The sequence below is a fragment of the Ovis canadensis genome, chromosome 4 (assembly GCF_042477335.2).
Source record: "Ovis canadensis isolate MfBH-ARS-UI-01 breed Bighorn chromosome 4, ARS-UI_OviCan_v2, whole genome shotgun sequence".
In the NCBI taxonomy this organism is placed as follows: Eukaryota; Metazoa; Chordata; class Mammalia; order Artiodactyla; family Bovidae; genus Ovis; species Ovis canadensis.
Genome location: NC_091248.1, coordinates 75,660,844 through 75,677,085, shown reverse-complemented (window position 1 = coordinate 75,677,085; position 16,242 = coordinate 75,660,844). Strand labels below are relative to the sequence as shown.

At 41.5% G+C, this 16,242-nt stretch overlaps 1 protein-coding gene across 1 annotated transcript in view; it reads right to left on the bottom strand.

Annotated features, from left to right (window-relative positions):
- Nucleotides 1–14,746: 14,746 nt before the first annotated feature.
- AOAH (acyloxyacyl hydrolase) overlaps nt 14,747–16,242 on the bottom strand; it is a 197,201-nt gene continuing 195,705 nt past the window's right edge. Inside the window, exon 21 of the mRNA XM_069588031.1 lies at nt 14,747–15,792. Coding sequence (XP_069444132.1) covers nt 15,664–15,792 — 129 coding nt within the window. The 3' untranslated portion in view covers nt 14,747–15,663. The remainder of the gene's footprint in view (nt 15,793–16,242) is intronic.

The window sequence follows — 16,242 nt, the reverse complement described above, 5'->3', positions numbered from 1 at the left end:
TCCTAATTATCCTTTTTCTCTTTTCCCTTACGTCTTTCCTTCTTCCAAGTTATGATCCCATTTATACTCTAAAGTTTAGGAGCTTGCAGTCTTTTTTTTTCTTCTAATATTTCTTTCTTATAATTAAATCAATAGCTTAGCAATTGCATAAACACAAAAAACTCTTTATATGCCTGTAAAAATATTACAATTCACAATTAACTGTGAAATATTTGAATGGATTCTTCCAGTGACCTTTTATAGACTCTCAAGATTTGTTAGAAAAATGATTCATCGATAGATGTACATATAACTATATGTTATCCTTAAGGTATTAAAAAATCCTCCTTGACATTTCTATAAAGATTAATAGCAGTTACAGGTATCAGTGGATTCACTAGCTTCCAGCCAGTCCGTAAAATTTACATACAACGATGTATGGAACAGACTTTTGGACTCTGTGGGAGAGGGAGAGGGTGGGATGATTTGGGAGAATGGCATTGAAACATGTATAATATCATGTAAGAAATGAATCGCCAGTCTAGGTTTGATGCAGGATACAGGATGCTTGGGGCTGGTGCAGTGGGATGACCCAGAGAGATGGTATGGGGAGGGAGGTGGGAAGGGGGTTCAGGATTGGGAACTCATGTACACCCGTGGCGGATTCACGTTGATGTATGGCAAAACCAATACAGTATTGTAAAGTAAAATAAAGTTAAAAAAATTTACATACAACGAAGCGCACAAATCACGTACTTTATTGTTTTTTTTATGTTGTATTTAAAATATATTACAATTTTATTTGTCAATTATTTCTCGATAAAGCTGACCCACTACAATAGGACACAACTTCAAACATGTTTGGATGGCTGTTATTTAAAACAAAAAAAATGGAAATTAACAAGTGTTGGTTGAAGATGTGGAGAAATTGGAAGCTTTGTGCCCTGCTGGAAGAAATGTAAATTATTGCTATTGCAGTTACAGTGAAAAATAGTTCAGTGGCTCCTCAAAAAGTTAAATACAGAATTATCATATGATCCAGAAATTCTCCACTCCAAAGAATATACTCAAAAGTATTGAAAACAGAGACTCAGACAGATACTAGTAGGCCAATGTTCCTAGCAGTATTATTCGCAATAACCAAAAGGTGGAAGCAACCCAAGTGTACATCAGCAGATGAACAGACTAGCAAAATGTGGCACATGCATACAGGCTGAATATTTTTAGCTCTAAAAAGGATAAAATTCTGATACATGATATAACATGGATGAACCTTGAAAACATGATGCTAAGTTAGATCAATGGAACAAAATAGAAAGCCCAGAGATAAATCCACACACATATGGACACCTTATCTTTGACAAAGGAGGCAAGAATATACAATGGAGTAAAGACAATCTCTTTAACAAGTGGTGCTGGGAAAACTGGTCAACCACTTGTAAAAGAATGAAACTAGATCACTTTCTAACACCGCACACAAAAATAAACTCAAAATGGATTAAAGATCTAAATGTAAGATCAGAAACTATAAAACTCCTAGAGGAGAACATAGGCAAAACACTCTCCGACATAAATCACAGCAGGATCCTCTATGATCCACCTCCCAGAATTCTGGAAATAAAAGCAAAAATAAACAAATGGGATCTAATTAAAATTAAAAGCTTCTGCACAACAAAGGAAACTATAAGCAAGGTGAAAAGACAGCCTTCAGAATGGGAGAAAATAATAGCAAATGAAGCAACTGACAAACAACTAATCTCAAAAATATACAAGCAACTTATGCAGCTCAATTCCAGAAAAATAAACGACCCAATCAAAAAATGGGCCAAAGAACTAAATAGACATTTCTCCAAAGAAGACATACGGATGGCTAACAAACACATGAAAAGATGCTCAACATCACTCATTATTAGAGAAATGCAAATCAAAACCACAATGAGGTACCACTTCACACCAGTCAGAATGGCTGCGATCCAAAAATCTGCAAGCAATAAATGCTGGAGAGGGTGTGGAGAAAAGGGAACCCTCTTACACTGTTGGTGGGAATGCAAACTAGTACAGCCACTATGGAGAACAGTGTGGAGATTCCTTAAAAAATTGCAAATAGAACTACCTTAAGACCCAGCAATCCCACTGCTGGGCATACACACCAAGGAAACCAGAATTGAAAGAGACACATGTACCCCAATGTTCATCGCAGCACTGTTTATAATAGCCAGGACATGGAAACAACCTAGATGTCCATCAGCAGATGAATGGATAAGGAAGCTGTGGTACATATACACAATGGAGTATTACTCAGCTGTTAAAAAGAATTCATTTGAATCAGTTCTGATGAGATGGATGAAACTGGAGCCGATTATACAGAGTGAAGTAAGCCAGAAAGAAAAACACCAATACAGTATACTAACACATATATATGGAATTTAGGAAGATGGCAATGACGACCCTGTATGCAAGACAGGGAAAGAGACACAGATGTGTATAACGGACTTTTGGACTCAGAGGGAGAGGGAGAGGGTGGGATGATTTGGGAGAATGGCATTCTAACATGTATACTATCATGTAAGAATTGAATCGCTAGTCTATGTCTGACGCAGGATACAGCATGCTTGGGGCTGGTGCATGGGGATGACCCAGAGAGATGTTATGGGGAGGGAGGTGGGTTCATGTTTGGGAACGCATGTAAGAATTATTATTTTATTTTTTCTAAGCATGTAAGAATTAAAGATTTTAAAATTTAAAAAATAAAAAACTTAAAAAAAAAAAAAGAAAACATGATGCTAAGTGAAATAAGCCAGACACAGAAGGACAAATACTGCATGGTTATAATAAGGTACCTAGCATAGGCAAATTCTGAGACAAAAAGTAGAATGAAGGTTACTGGGACTAGGGGAAGGAGGAAATGGGGATTTATTGTTCAATTAGTACAGAGTTTGAGTTTGGGATGATGAAAAATTTCCTAGAAATGGATAGTAGTGATGGTTGCAGACATCATGAATGTACTTATTGCCACTGAATTATACACTTAAAAGTGGTTAAAATGAACCAACACAATATTGTAAAGCAATTATCCTCTAATAATAATAAATATTAAAAAGTTAAAATTGAAAATATATATTATTAAACAAAATAAAAATGAAAAGGGCAGAAAGAAGAACATTTCTAATTATTTCAATTAAGAATATACTTAGGGCTTTATTACATATATTTTTACTGAGTTATAATTACATATAAAATCATATTAGTTTCAGTTTACAATATGATTCATATATGTATATATCGTAGGTGATATATAGACCACAGTAAGTCAACATCTATCACCATATCTAGTTACAGTTTTTTCTTGTGATGAGGACTTTTAAGATCTACTCTTATAACAACTTCAAGTATTCAATGTAGTATTATTAACTATAGTCAGCAGGCTGCGCTTTCCAAAATGTGATATAGCTGGTATCATATAATACATACCCTTTTTCTCTTGTTTCTTTCTTTTTTTTTGGCTTGTGAGATCTTGGTTCCCCAACCAGGGATTGAACCTGGGCACTGGCAGTTAAACCACAGAATCCTAAAGCTTCTGTGTAGCTTTTTTGGCAGGGCATTTATCCTATTTGGTGTACTCTGAGATTCTTAGATCTGAACTTTGATGTTCAGATCCAGTCCAACCACTGGACTGCTAGGGAATTCCAATATGTATCCTTTTCAGATTAGCTTCTTTCACTTAGTAAAATACATTGAAGTTTCTTCCATGTCTCTTCATGGCTCAATAGCTCATTTTTTAAAGCACTGAATAATATTCCATTGTTTGGTTGTATCACACAGCTAATTTATCTATTCATCTACTGTAGGACATCTTGATTGTTTCCAAGTTCTGGCAATGATGAATAAAGTTGCTATAAACATCCATGTGCGAGTTCTTGTGTGGACCTGTTTTCAACTCTTCTGGGAAAATGCCAAGAAGTGTGCTTGCTGGATTGTATCATAGAGTATGTTTGGTTGTTTAGTTTTGTAAGAAACTGCCTGTCTTCTCATATAGCTGTATTATTTCATATTCCCAGCAGCAGGGATGAATGAGAGTTCCTGTTACTCCACGTCCTCACCAACATTGGGTGTTGTCAGTATTTTGGATTTTTGTCCTTTAGGTTTTTGATGATAACATGTTGTTTTAATTTGCTGTTCCCTAATGACATATGTTGTTGAGAATCTTTTCGTATGCTCACTTACAATTTGGGTATCTTCTTAATTGAAATGTTTAGATTTTTGGTTCATTTAAAAATTTTTTTCTTATTGTCAAGTTTTAAGAATTATTTGTATATTTTGGATCACAGTCCTGTATCAGATATATATTTTGTAAATAGTTTCCTCCAGTCTATAACATGTATTCTAATTCTCTTGACAGTGTCATTGAGCAAACATTTTAAATTTTAATGAAGTCCAGCTTATCAGTGGTTTTTTTCATGGATTGTGTCTTTGGTGTTGAATCTAAAAAGTCTTGTCAAATGCACGATCATCCAGGTTTTCTCCTATGTTATGCTTTATAGTTTTGTGTTTTATGTTTAGATCTATGACCCATTTTGAATTAATTTTTGTGACTGTGTAAGGTTTGTGTCTAGATTCATTTTTTTTGCATGTGGGTATCCAGTTATTCCAATACCATTTGCTGTCATTTTCCACTGTCTTCTTTCAGAATTTTTTATCTCCTATTTTCTGCAATTTGAAAATGATGTGACTCTCTGTAGCTTTTTAAACAGGGCATTTATCCTATTTGGTATACTCTGAGATTCTTAGATCTGAGCTTTGATGTCTGACATTAATTTAGGGTAAATTCTTAGTCACTGGGCTTCCCTGGTGGCTCAGATAGTAAAGTGTCTGCCTGCAATGTGGGAGACCCAGGTTTGATCCCCAGGTTGGGAAGATCCTCTGGAGAAGGAAATGGCAACCCACTCCAGTACTCTTGCCTGGAAGAACCTGGTAGGCTACAGTCCATGGGTCACAAAAGTCAGACACGACTGAGTGACTTCACTTTCTTTCTTTTCTTTCTTAGTCATTATTGTTTCAAATATTTCTTCTTTTTTTTCTCTTTCTTCTCCTGGTATTCCTATTATATGTATATTATACCTTTTATACTTGCCTTACAGTTCTTATATATTCTGTTCTTTTGTTCCCCATCTTTGTTTCTTTAGCCTTTATTTTAAAATTACAGCTATTTTAAATTTCCAGTTTGGTAATTTCAACATTCTTGTCATATCTGAATTTTGCATGATGCTTGCTCTGTCTTTTTAAACTGTGGGTTTCTTTTTGTTTTTGCCTTAATTATGTCTTCTAATTTTTTGTTGAAATCCAGACACGATGTACTCTGTACTAGCTTCCTTGTTCTAAGATGTGATTCTCTGTATCTGCCTGTCTCTCCAACTTTGGGTGGAGTGGTTTGCTCTGTGACCTCAATTTTCTGATAGATCTAAGAGGTTTTTAGTTTGTTCAGCTTTTTACTTGTTATTAGGATGGAGTGACAACTTACAAACTCATTATATGCCAGACCAGAAACCAGAAGTCTCTCAGGGCAGTTTCATTTTGTATTTATCCAAATATGATCGAAGTTGAACATACTTTCCTATTTTCCTCTGCATAAGGGGCATTTGATCCTTCTGTAAACTTTTCCACTCATTCTCTGCCAAGTTCAAATTTGAATTATCTTTTTCCTTCTCTATTTTTAAGAATTCTCCATATGTTGGGAAGATGACTAGCTCTTTGTGAAATGAATTGAATTCCCTCACCTACATTTTTCCATTTGTCTTTTGACTCTACTTGTGGTATGTGTGTGTACTAAGTTGCTTCAGTTGTGTTGGACTCTTTGCGACCCTATGGACAATAGCCTGTCAGGCTCCTCTGTCCATGGGATTCTCTAGGAAAGAATACTGGAGTGGGTTGCCATGCCCTCTTCCAGGAAATCTTCCCGACCCAGGGATTGAACCTGCGTCTCTTATGTCTCCTGCATTGGCGGGCAGTTTCTTTGCACTAGCACCACCTGGGAAGCCCACTTATGGTATATTTTTGCCTTATAAAACATTTTACTTTTAAAGAAGTACATTTATAAATGTGTCAGTATTTCTAGTATGGATTCTAAATGATTTTGAAATGCATGAAAGTAAAGAAGAATTATTTACTGTTATTATTCCAAACACCATCTTCCACAGCCACTTCTGTCTCCCAAGGGAGTGGCATTCTTTCTCTTCAAAGTAGATTTTTTGGTAATCTCCCCTAATGAATCCTGTAATGTGAAAAGACAGACCTCAGAGGAGTAAGATGAAGAGAGGAGAAATAATTTGCTCTGCACAATGAAGTAAAAATTGATACATTTCCAGGAATACCTCAAACAGGGAGCTGAGAACCTCAAGGGAGGAGCTGAGAACTGACCAAGATGCTAGGTGGCCGGTGAGCCTGGAGCAGGGGAGGATTTCCAGGTGGCGAGGGTGTTGTTGCAGGGCGGGGTGGGGTGTGTGCAGTTTTATGTCCCTGCTATGCTGCACTACAGTGTAACCCCTGCATTACTTCCAACCGCTGAGTGAGCACAGACAAGCCAAAATGAAGAGAGTGGGGGTGAAGTGGGAGCAAGAGAGCAGAGGCCCCAAACAAATTTTCAGAGAGGCAGATAAGAGGCTGAAGCCAGGGTGACTCAGGAGTTACTCAGGAGACAAATTTTTTCCCCCAAATAGCCTAGAGCCATCATTTGCCAAACTTGGTTATACATTAGAATCACTAGCAGGAGGTTTTCAGAATCACAAACTCCTGGATTTCACCCAGACCAATTAAATGAGAGGCTCTGTAGGTGGGACCCAAGCTTCAGGAGGCTTTAGAAAGTTCCCCAGGTGATTCTGACATACAACCAGGGTTGAAAACTGCTGTTCTAGGTCACTGCTTCCCAAACTATTTCAAGTATGCAAATAAATCATCCAAGAATAGTTATAATTCAATTACGAATCATTAGCAGGTGGCCCAAGATCTTGCATTTTTAACAGGCTTCTGGTTGATGCTGATGATGCTGGTCTGAGAACCATATTTCGAGTAGCAGGGGATGGAGGTAATTGACATGTGGGTTACCGGCAGTGCTTAGTTGCCTTCCAGAGGGTTCTAATTTACCCTGAGTTGAGACTGCTAATTTTCCTATATCCATCTTCCCTTCTCTCCTGATAGTAAACTCCTTATTTTCAGTTGCACACTTGGCTAGATGGAATTTTTAGCTTTTAGCTGTCTTTAGAGCTGGGTGGTCATGTGACTAACGCTTGGCATACTAAGCTATGAGTAGAAGTTATCTTCCAGAGAGGAGATGTGGCTGATCCTCTTCTCACCCTTCTTCCCGCTGGCCCAGGAGCAGTTCAGGCAGCAGCTGCTCAGGAAACCTTTCTGAACTGAGTGGAAGCTACATGCTGAAGATGGCAGTGAAAATAGAGAAGGAGTCTGGGCACCTGGCAACACAAGAGTCTCGTTCCAGCCTGGTGCCACCTACCACTGCAAGTCATTTATGTGAGAAATAACCTTCTTTCTTTTAGCAGATGCAGGGATTGGACATCCTGGCTCTTTTTTGTATATTTTAAAAATTTATTTAGCTGCACTGGGTCTTGGTTGTGGCATGTGGGATCCAGTTCCCTAACCAGGGAATGAACCTGGGCCCCCTGCGTTGGTAGCATGGAGTCTTAGCCACTGGACCACCAGAGAATTCCCCTAACCTTCTCTCTTTTTAAAGCATTATTCTTTGGGGCTTCACTCATAAGCAACTGAACCTTGTCCTAGAGTAATTATGCCTTCTGGCAGACTGTGTGTCTGTTCTGTATCTTCCCATCCGTGACAAAGACAAGGTGAGCTGGATCTTGAAGAACAAGCAGGAGTGTTGCAGTGAGAAAAAGGCCAGAAGGCTGAGGAGAGAGCAGATTGAAAGACATGGAACTGCGAGAGGGCTTGGCCTGAGTTCGCTTCACTGTTGCTGTAGAACAGCCCCCCGGAAAACTCAGAGGCTTGAAATGAAAAGATATCCCAAGATTCTGTGGGTTGGCTGGGCTCCATGCAGTCTTGCCTGGGAATGCCTGTCCAGCTGCATCCAGCTGGTGGAGGGCTGGTCTAGGAAGTCCAGGAAATCCTCTTTCACACCTGTGAGGCCTTGGTGTGGGCTGGGGCACCTTGGATCTTCTCCCTGTGACCTCTCTCTTCCACATGGTGTCTCATCCCCCAGGGCCTCCCGCGTAGCAGCATAACCTCAACCATGCAAGGTGATTCTGAGACCTGAGAGGTAAAAGTGGTAGCTTGTCCTCCATAGTGTTAGACCTGAGTGTGGCCGGCCCGCCTGCACCTCCTCCTCTGGGCTGGGCTGGCTTGCAGTGGTGGGGATAGGGGTTACGTCTCTGTGGAAGGAGTGGCAGGGAGGGCAGCTGGTGGAGACTTACCCACTGCCTGTGCTTGTAGTGACAAATTCCCTGTGGCTGGGATATAGGCTAAAAGAAACAGGCAGGAAAAGAGTGAGCCTGTAGAGGCCCAGGCTGTGTCTGTTGATGAGTTCTGGCTTCCTCCATAAGACAAAGCAGACTCCAGCCTGTGTGGTGGCCAAACCACACCCTGGCTAGAGAGACAATGAGAGCAAGTGTTGATCAACCACTCGCCATGTTGTACAAGCATTGTCTTTCACAATAAAGGTGGACTTACCTCGTGGCTAACAGCACGGAGCCTGGAGCCAGATGGCCTGGCTTCAGAGTCCTGATTCATCATATATGAGCTGTGCAATCTCCATCTAGTTACTTAATTACCCTCTGTTTCTGTTTCCCTCTCTAAAAAAATGGATAATCATGGCAGACCTACCTTATATCATTGTAAGGATTAAGTGAGATAATACTGTTATGCTCCGAGCCCGTATCTCCGAACCGACCGAGAGAGCAAGTCCACCACAGTAATGCAAAAACAAGAAGGGAGTTTATCTCTAGCGCGCTAGGGCTCAAGTCTCACCCCACACAAGGGAATCCGACAAGAGCCCCGAACAAAGGAGTATGGCGGCTTATATACAGGCAGTTCTTTGTCTCAGTTACAGGAGTAGCTGGCGTTACATGATTGGCCAGGCAGGATGAGCGCATATCCTGTCTCTTTTTGGGAAACATGACTCAGGTCCTAGAGACCGTCGTTAGAGACCGTCACATTGAGAATGTCACATTGCCCTCTGTATGCATCTGCTCTTGTCCTTAATGTTCTCAATAATGCTGGGAAACAGGTGTTAATGCTCTCATTCAGAAGAGAAGTAACTGAGGGGCCAGAATCTTAAATTAAGATTCAAACCCAGACAAGTGATTCCAAAACCTGTTGCTTCCTGAAATTCGCACTGGTTGTGTTTTGATGTGTCCCGAAGCTCCAGGAGACAGCAGAATGGTGTTTTGTCCTTATCTTGGAGTTACATGAGCCTGGAGTCTCCACTTACCTCAGCAGCCTCGCTCAATGTTCAGGCTCGGGCTGATGTTTGCACAGGTACAGTGTGGAGATCACTGTGAAAATACTAACACCTGGGTCTTTTTTCTGACCCTGTGCCAAGTGTGCATCTCAGAGGGTAGAGTCCTCAGGGGTAGACTGAAAGTCTCCCGGGCTGGAAGCTGCTTTGAGCATGGGCCGCCACAGAAGCCCTTGGTGCACCCACTCGCCCATCTTTCTGCTGCAGTTTATTGACTGCAGCTTTGTGAACCCGTGAGTTACATTTGTAGCGCTCTGAGGCTGAAAGAGTTCCTATAAATGGTCCACGTAATTAAGTATAAACAAAGCAGCCAGCCAGGAGCACAATGCCCAAAGAAATCCTTAGCAAACCTCATTGTGTTCTCTTTATTTCTCCTCTCTGTTTCTATCCATCCAAGAGCTTCAAAAGTGTAATCCTCTTTAATGACAGATTCATGATGATGAGGCTCTTAGTTTTTGGTACTGTAGTTTTAAGAAGTGACCCAGAAACAAGCTTTTAAAGCAAGCTTTTAAACCCACCCCCAACTCCTTTACCCCAAGCAAAGGACCAGATTAAAAGAGCCCTGGCTTATATGAATATTTATGCTAGACCCTCTACCAGATCAGATTTGAGGAGTTCATCCTACTAAGCAAACACAGATTCTGTACTCAGATTTAGTAAGAAAACGGACATGTTAATAGCATATTGAGGCATTCATTTATCAGGAAATCTATACATTTGTCTCAGGGCCTAGGAGAAGTGCTGCCTTAGTCATTTTTAGTTCTACCAAGAAAGCTTTTGTTGCAATGAGAGGAATTCCAAAGACATCCTGCTTTACTCAAGAGATGAGGAGTGGGGGTTCTAGTCGAAATATACCTGGGAAATTCTCTATTGATACTGCTGGTGAGTGTGTTAGAAGTTAATTCCTTTTAACAGCATCTTCCAAGGTGTTTCTGTAGAGCATGATGACCACACAGTGTTAATAGCTCTCCTTTGTGGAGAAGGAGCTCTAGGTAAAAATTTGGGTAAATGATGAGCTAAACAGAGCTTTTTACTGTAGAACTTTCACCCTGTGACTTCCCAGGAAGCAGATAAATTCTGTGCTCCCAGACATTTTAGACTGTGGAGTTCTTCCTTCTCAAAGCAGAACATCCCAGAACATACAACTTTCTGTGTATCATGCAGCCCCTTGGCAGGCTGGGGAAGCTGGAGATCCCATCTCAGAATAACAGTTTTAATTGCAAACACAAAGGATTACAGAAAGAAACCCTTCATATCGAAATGAAAGTATCACAGTACTAAAAATATTTTGAAATATTTTAAAATGGGCGTCAATTATCGGGGTATAGCCGATTCACAATGTTGTGGTAGTTTCAGATGAACAGTGAAGGGACTCAGCCTTGCAATATGCATGTACCCATTCTTCCCATATGTGCTTCTTTTACAGTGGATCTAATAACAACCGGTGTTTCAAAGTACTGATGGCCATAAATAATATTTCAAGATATGGTCATTCCTCATTCACAAATTCTGGATCTGTAAATTCACATACTGGCTAATACTCGCGACACTTTTGTGGTCATTCAAGCAGTGAGAAGTTTCCATCACCTAACCTGCATGTTCCCATGCTGAGATCAAAAAAGGCAGGACTTTGACTTCTTGCTTCAGTTCTCACAATGAAAACAAGAGTCCTTTCTACAATGTGTTTACTGCCTCATTTTGGTCACGTTTATGCTTTCTGTCGGTGATTCCACTGTTTAAAATGGTCCCTGAGTGTAGAGCCCAAGTGCTACATTGTGTGCTTAAGTGCAGAAGACCAAGATGTGCCTTATGAAGAAAACAGATGGGTAATTAAGCTTCATTCAGATGTGAGCTCTAGGGCTGTTGGCTGTGAGTTCAATGTCAGTCAATCAACTATAAATTTAAAAAGGTGTCTTTAAAGAAAAACCACACATTAAAAAAAGATTATATGTTGATTGACCATGATCCTGTGACCAGATTCTCACAAGTATGTAATCCTGTATTTCCCCTAGGACCAGTGGTTCAGCATTTGCTAATTCAGCATCCAAGGTGACTATAGAACATAACTATCCTGAGTAATGAAAATTGATTGCATCTGCAACAAAGTGATGCGGAAATATTTGTGATAGACTGCTAACAATACAGCTATAAACATACAGTGTTTTGTTGCCCCATTCATAATTAAAGGAAATGGTGAATTTTACCCAGAGGGTACTACAAACATTTTTCCCATTCAAGTTTAAAGGCCCTCTTAATTCTGGAAGAGGGTGGTTCCCACAGACTGCAGTTCAGAATTCATTCTCTTGTGGGACTAACTCAGGGAGAGGGTGGAGTAGCGTAGCTGCTGCAAATTCCTGGGGGCTCTGGTCCCATTATGTGCGTGCATGCTAAGCCACTTCAATGGTGTCCAACTATTTGCAATCCTATGGATTGTAGCCTGCCAGGCTCCACTGTCCATGGGATTCTCCAGGCAAGAATCCTGGAGTGGGTTGCCATGCCCTCCTCCAGGGGATCTTCCCTACCCAGGGATTGAACCCATGTCTCTTATGTTTCCTGCATTGTTGTGTATCAATACAAATCTTAGATAAGATTTTTTAAATTGATTTGCCCTTGCTTGGGGTCTGATTTTATTTTTCCATGAGAGCCTGAACCCAAAAGTCTCTACCAAATGAAAAATGCCAGAGAGTGGGGATAGAAGTTCTTGATAATTATTTATGTGGAAAATGAACCAAATTTCAGTAGCAAAGGGTGAGAGAAGTCTTTAATCTGAGCAAAGGAGAAACAAATGACAATATAGCATTGGGGTGTTTAGATGAAGATCATGCCTCCCCACCACGGGGCCCCAGAAAGGAAACCATTCCCTGTGTTGATTGCTTTTCTTTTTTTACCTTTCTCACCAAAAGGAGTGTGATTCAATGGGACTAACCCAGATGTGGCAGAAAAATGCTCCTTTTTTTGCCTAAATAGCAAGATACAAGGAAGTGTATCCTGGAGAGCAACTCTAATATCTCATTCATCCTTTCACTTAGTAGTACATATCGAGCACCTCTTCACGGACAGGTATTGTTGTAGGGCTGTGTGTACAGAGTGAACCTGACTGGCCAGGTTCTCATCTCGTGGAGCTTCTGTTCAGGTTCAGGTGCTTGTCTCTAGGAGGTCACTCCAGGATGGGGGAAGGGCATGGAGAGGGGTGCCAGCCACCCCAATAAAGGGGGTGCCTCTCAGAGGGCACCACCCACATACTACGATTCTGAAACACCGGAGGCTGACAGTAGCAGCCCAAGGGGACACCAGATAGACCTGTCCCCCATGGCGCCACGCCAGAGAGAAAGCCACAGCTGGATCTCAGAGAAAGAACATGTCTGGATTAGAGCATATAGAGCACGCCCTAAGTGGACACGCCTCCCTCTGGACTCCCAATCCAGGGGAGTGGACCTGACTTGGAAGTCCAGTTTTTGTGGAGACAGTAGTGATACCTAGTATTTATTTTGTGCAGTATTTGTGAGAAAGGAGTACCATCTTCTCTCATCCTTTGGCTTCTTGGTGCTGTGCCCAGGAAGGAGGCCAGGGCTCAGAACCCAGGGGCCTCCATTCTCCCATCTGAACTGGTTCACATGGAGACTGAGAAAGATGGAACTGGTTAAATAATCCCTAAGGTGGGAGTTCAGTCTCTAAGAGAATTTAAACAGGAAAAAGGAGCAAGGACAAAGATGACATCTGGGGTGGGAGACAGGAGGTGATCAGACTCAGGACAATCCTCCCTGGGAACCCCCTCCCTGGACCCTCTAAGTCTCCCTAGACCCTCTTCTAGTTTACCCCAATAAAATAACTCTATTCCTTCAGGGCCTTCTGGAAAAAGATCAAGGCCTAAAATGAATTCTCCATGCCCCCAACAACAGCAAAAGCAATATAAGATGATCAACTTCACTGGTACTCTGGGAAATAAAAATTAGAATAGCAATGTAGTAACTTGGAAGCATTTTAAACAGAGGGGATTGAATAGAATTCTTTCTAAAGGAATACGGAATTTTAGTGCAGTGTTCTCTGGGTATATTTTGAGACTGAATGATTTAGATTTCAGATTAAAAAAATAATAACAAAACAACAAGAGTGTTGGTATTTTAGTGCTTAGAAGTAAGATGAAATGTTGAAACATCAGAACCAGGAGGAGACAGGTATACCAGGTGTCCACAGCCCAACACCTCACATCTTTAATCTATTCTCCAAGTTCCCTTGTAGCTCAGTGGGTAGAGAACCTGCCTGCAATGCAGGAGTCTGCCTGCAATGCAGGAGACCTGGGTTCAATTCCTGGGTCCAATTCCTGGGTCCTGAAGATCCCCTGGAGAAGGAAATGGCAACCCACTCCAGTTTTCTTGCCTGGAAAATCTCATGGACAGAGGAGCCTGGTGGGCTCCAGTCCATGGGGTCGCTAGAGTCGGACACGACTTAGCAACTAAACCACCACCACAGCCCAACACCTCACATCTTTATTCTCCAAGTTTGTATTTCCTGCTTCAAACAAGCAGCCTCCTGAGGGCTTGTTGGTCACCTGCTGATCTACCTCCTGAGGACATGTGCTGGTCATTCTGAGCCAAAGATCCTACTCAGGTGACAGAAATTAATGGGTTGACAATAGTTTAAGTGTGTTGGCCCTCCAAACTGAAGCTCACACAAACCTGGCAGATTAATCTTGTGAGCAGAGATGGATTTACTATAAGTCTAAGAAAGATTAAGTTTTAGAGTTTCTTCCAAAGCCCTGGAAGGTGCCCCAACAATGAGTTCACAGGGTCCTATGCTTTGTAAAATTGGCAAAAGTAAGATATTTTAAACACATTTCCTCTCTGTCACAATTTCCCTTTTATCTGGTGGCTCTGGAAAAGCCATGGGAATTTTGGGGAAGTTGAAATGGAGATACATTTAGGTTGCACTATGTATGTGGTTAGCTGTTATTTCTGTGCAGGTTACTGCCAGCCATCCTGGGGCAGGAAGGACTTCCAGGTACGCTCCTACTGTCCACCAGCATGGAGACAAAGTGCAGGGCTAGTGGTCAGATCACAGGAGGAGAAAGTGTACTACAGCTCCTGGCACGGAAAGTATGGGGATCACGGAGGAGAAATGTGTGAAACGCACAGACTGGGAGCTAGTCTGGGGTAAGGTCTTCCAGTCATGGATACGATGACTGCAAGATGTGGTTCATGCTGGTGCCTGGACAAAAGAGAAGTATCTCCCTATCAGGAATAAATAATTAAAAATAGTAAAGTAATAAAGCATACACAATTATACACATACTGTCATTATAATTTCATCTTTATTAAGACAAAAATTTGGGTGCAGGCGGTTTATTTGGGGAGTGATCCCACAAGCGAGGAGAGTGACACAAGGAAGGAAGAGTCATGTAAGGCGATGCTCCTGTGAGCAGAGGAGGCTGATTCTGTTGAGACCCCCTGAGAAGCACACAGAATATATCCCCAAACTGAGCACTAATCAAAGAGGCTGGAGCCTTTACTCACCGGCCCCTGAGAACCCTGGCCAGAACTGGCCCACTCTTTGGGCTGTGCCAAGCAAGCTCCTAAGGGCAGAATGTAGAAAGGCAGGCCTGCTCTGAGGTGGAATGCTGGTGGCACACAGACACTGGCCCCCATATCCATCAGCGCCGGGAAAGTGACACATGGATGAGAGGATGTGCAATAGAATTTATCAAATTTCTTGTATGTGTGCTTATATGAACACAAAGCTTTACCAGCACTACAAATAGGGTGTGTGTCTTTAATGACTCCTCCACAAAAGAAATTTGATCGAGGTCTTCCCATTTTGAAAACAATCCTAGAAATTTACACAGCTTTACCAGTGATGAGTTGTGTAGCTGAAAGAAACTCTTCTAAACTATCAATAAGAAAAAAAAAATTTTCTGTCTATAAACAACCATATTACAAAAGCATTATTATAGGAAGAAGTAATCAGATTATGTAGCCAAAGAATGTAAGAAAATCTTGTAAAGAAAGAAAAGTTGTCATTTTTTCCCTAGACTTTGTGGAGCTTATATTTGTTAACTTCCAAAAATTTGTAACTTGTGATTTCTTCTCTCATTCTAAATAAGTGTTTAAATTGTACCTAATTTTGTGTTTGTGACAAGCAACCCCTATAACCGTTTGTTGAATGAGTTTACCCAGGTTGCTGCCTCCCCAGAAGCACATGTCCTTGGGGCCTCAGTGCCCCCCTTGGTCTCCAAACACCTCCTCAATCTGGGGATTGAATGGATTCTCCTTTCCCAGGACATGAGGCCACTGGTGCTGCATCTTCTTCCAGAAGCGATCTGCCAACAGCTGGGAAACCACCTGCAAGCAAGAACCCAAAGGAAAAGGAAAAGGGGGATTATACCAAAGTAAAGAACTTATCGGCAAGATTTACTCTATTCTTTGAGTGGTGGGCAGACCTTAGTCTGGCTCCCAAGGATTCCTACCTTTGAGTCTTCGTATGATCCCCTTCCTTTGATGTGGGTGGAACCTATCACCTGGTTCTAAGCAACAGAGCACAATAAAGGATGTCCTTTCAGTGACTGTCGCGTTATCTATGACTCTGCTTTGCTGGCAGATTTGCTCTCGAGACCCTCCTTGCTGGGCTGATGAAGTTAGAAGGCATGGTGAGAAGCCACATGGCAGGGAGCAGAGGGTGGCCTCTAGCTCACATCTAGTAAGAAGTTGGGTCTTCAGTCCTACAGCCACAAGGAAATAAATTCTGCCAACAACCCAAGTGGGTATGGCATCAAATCTTCCCCAGTTGTCTCC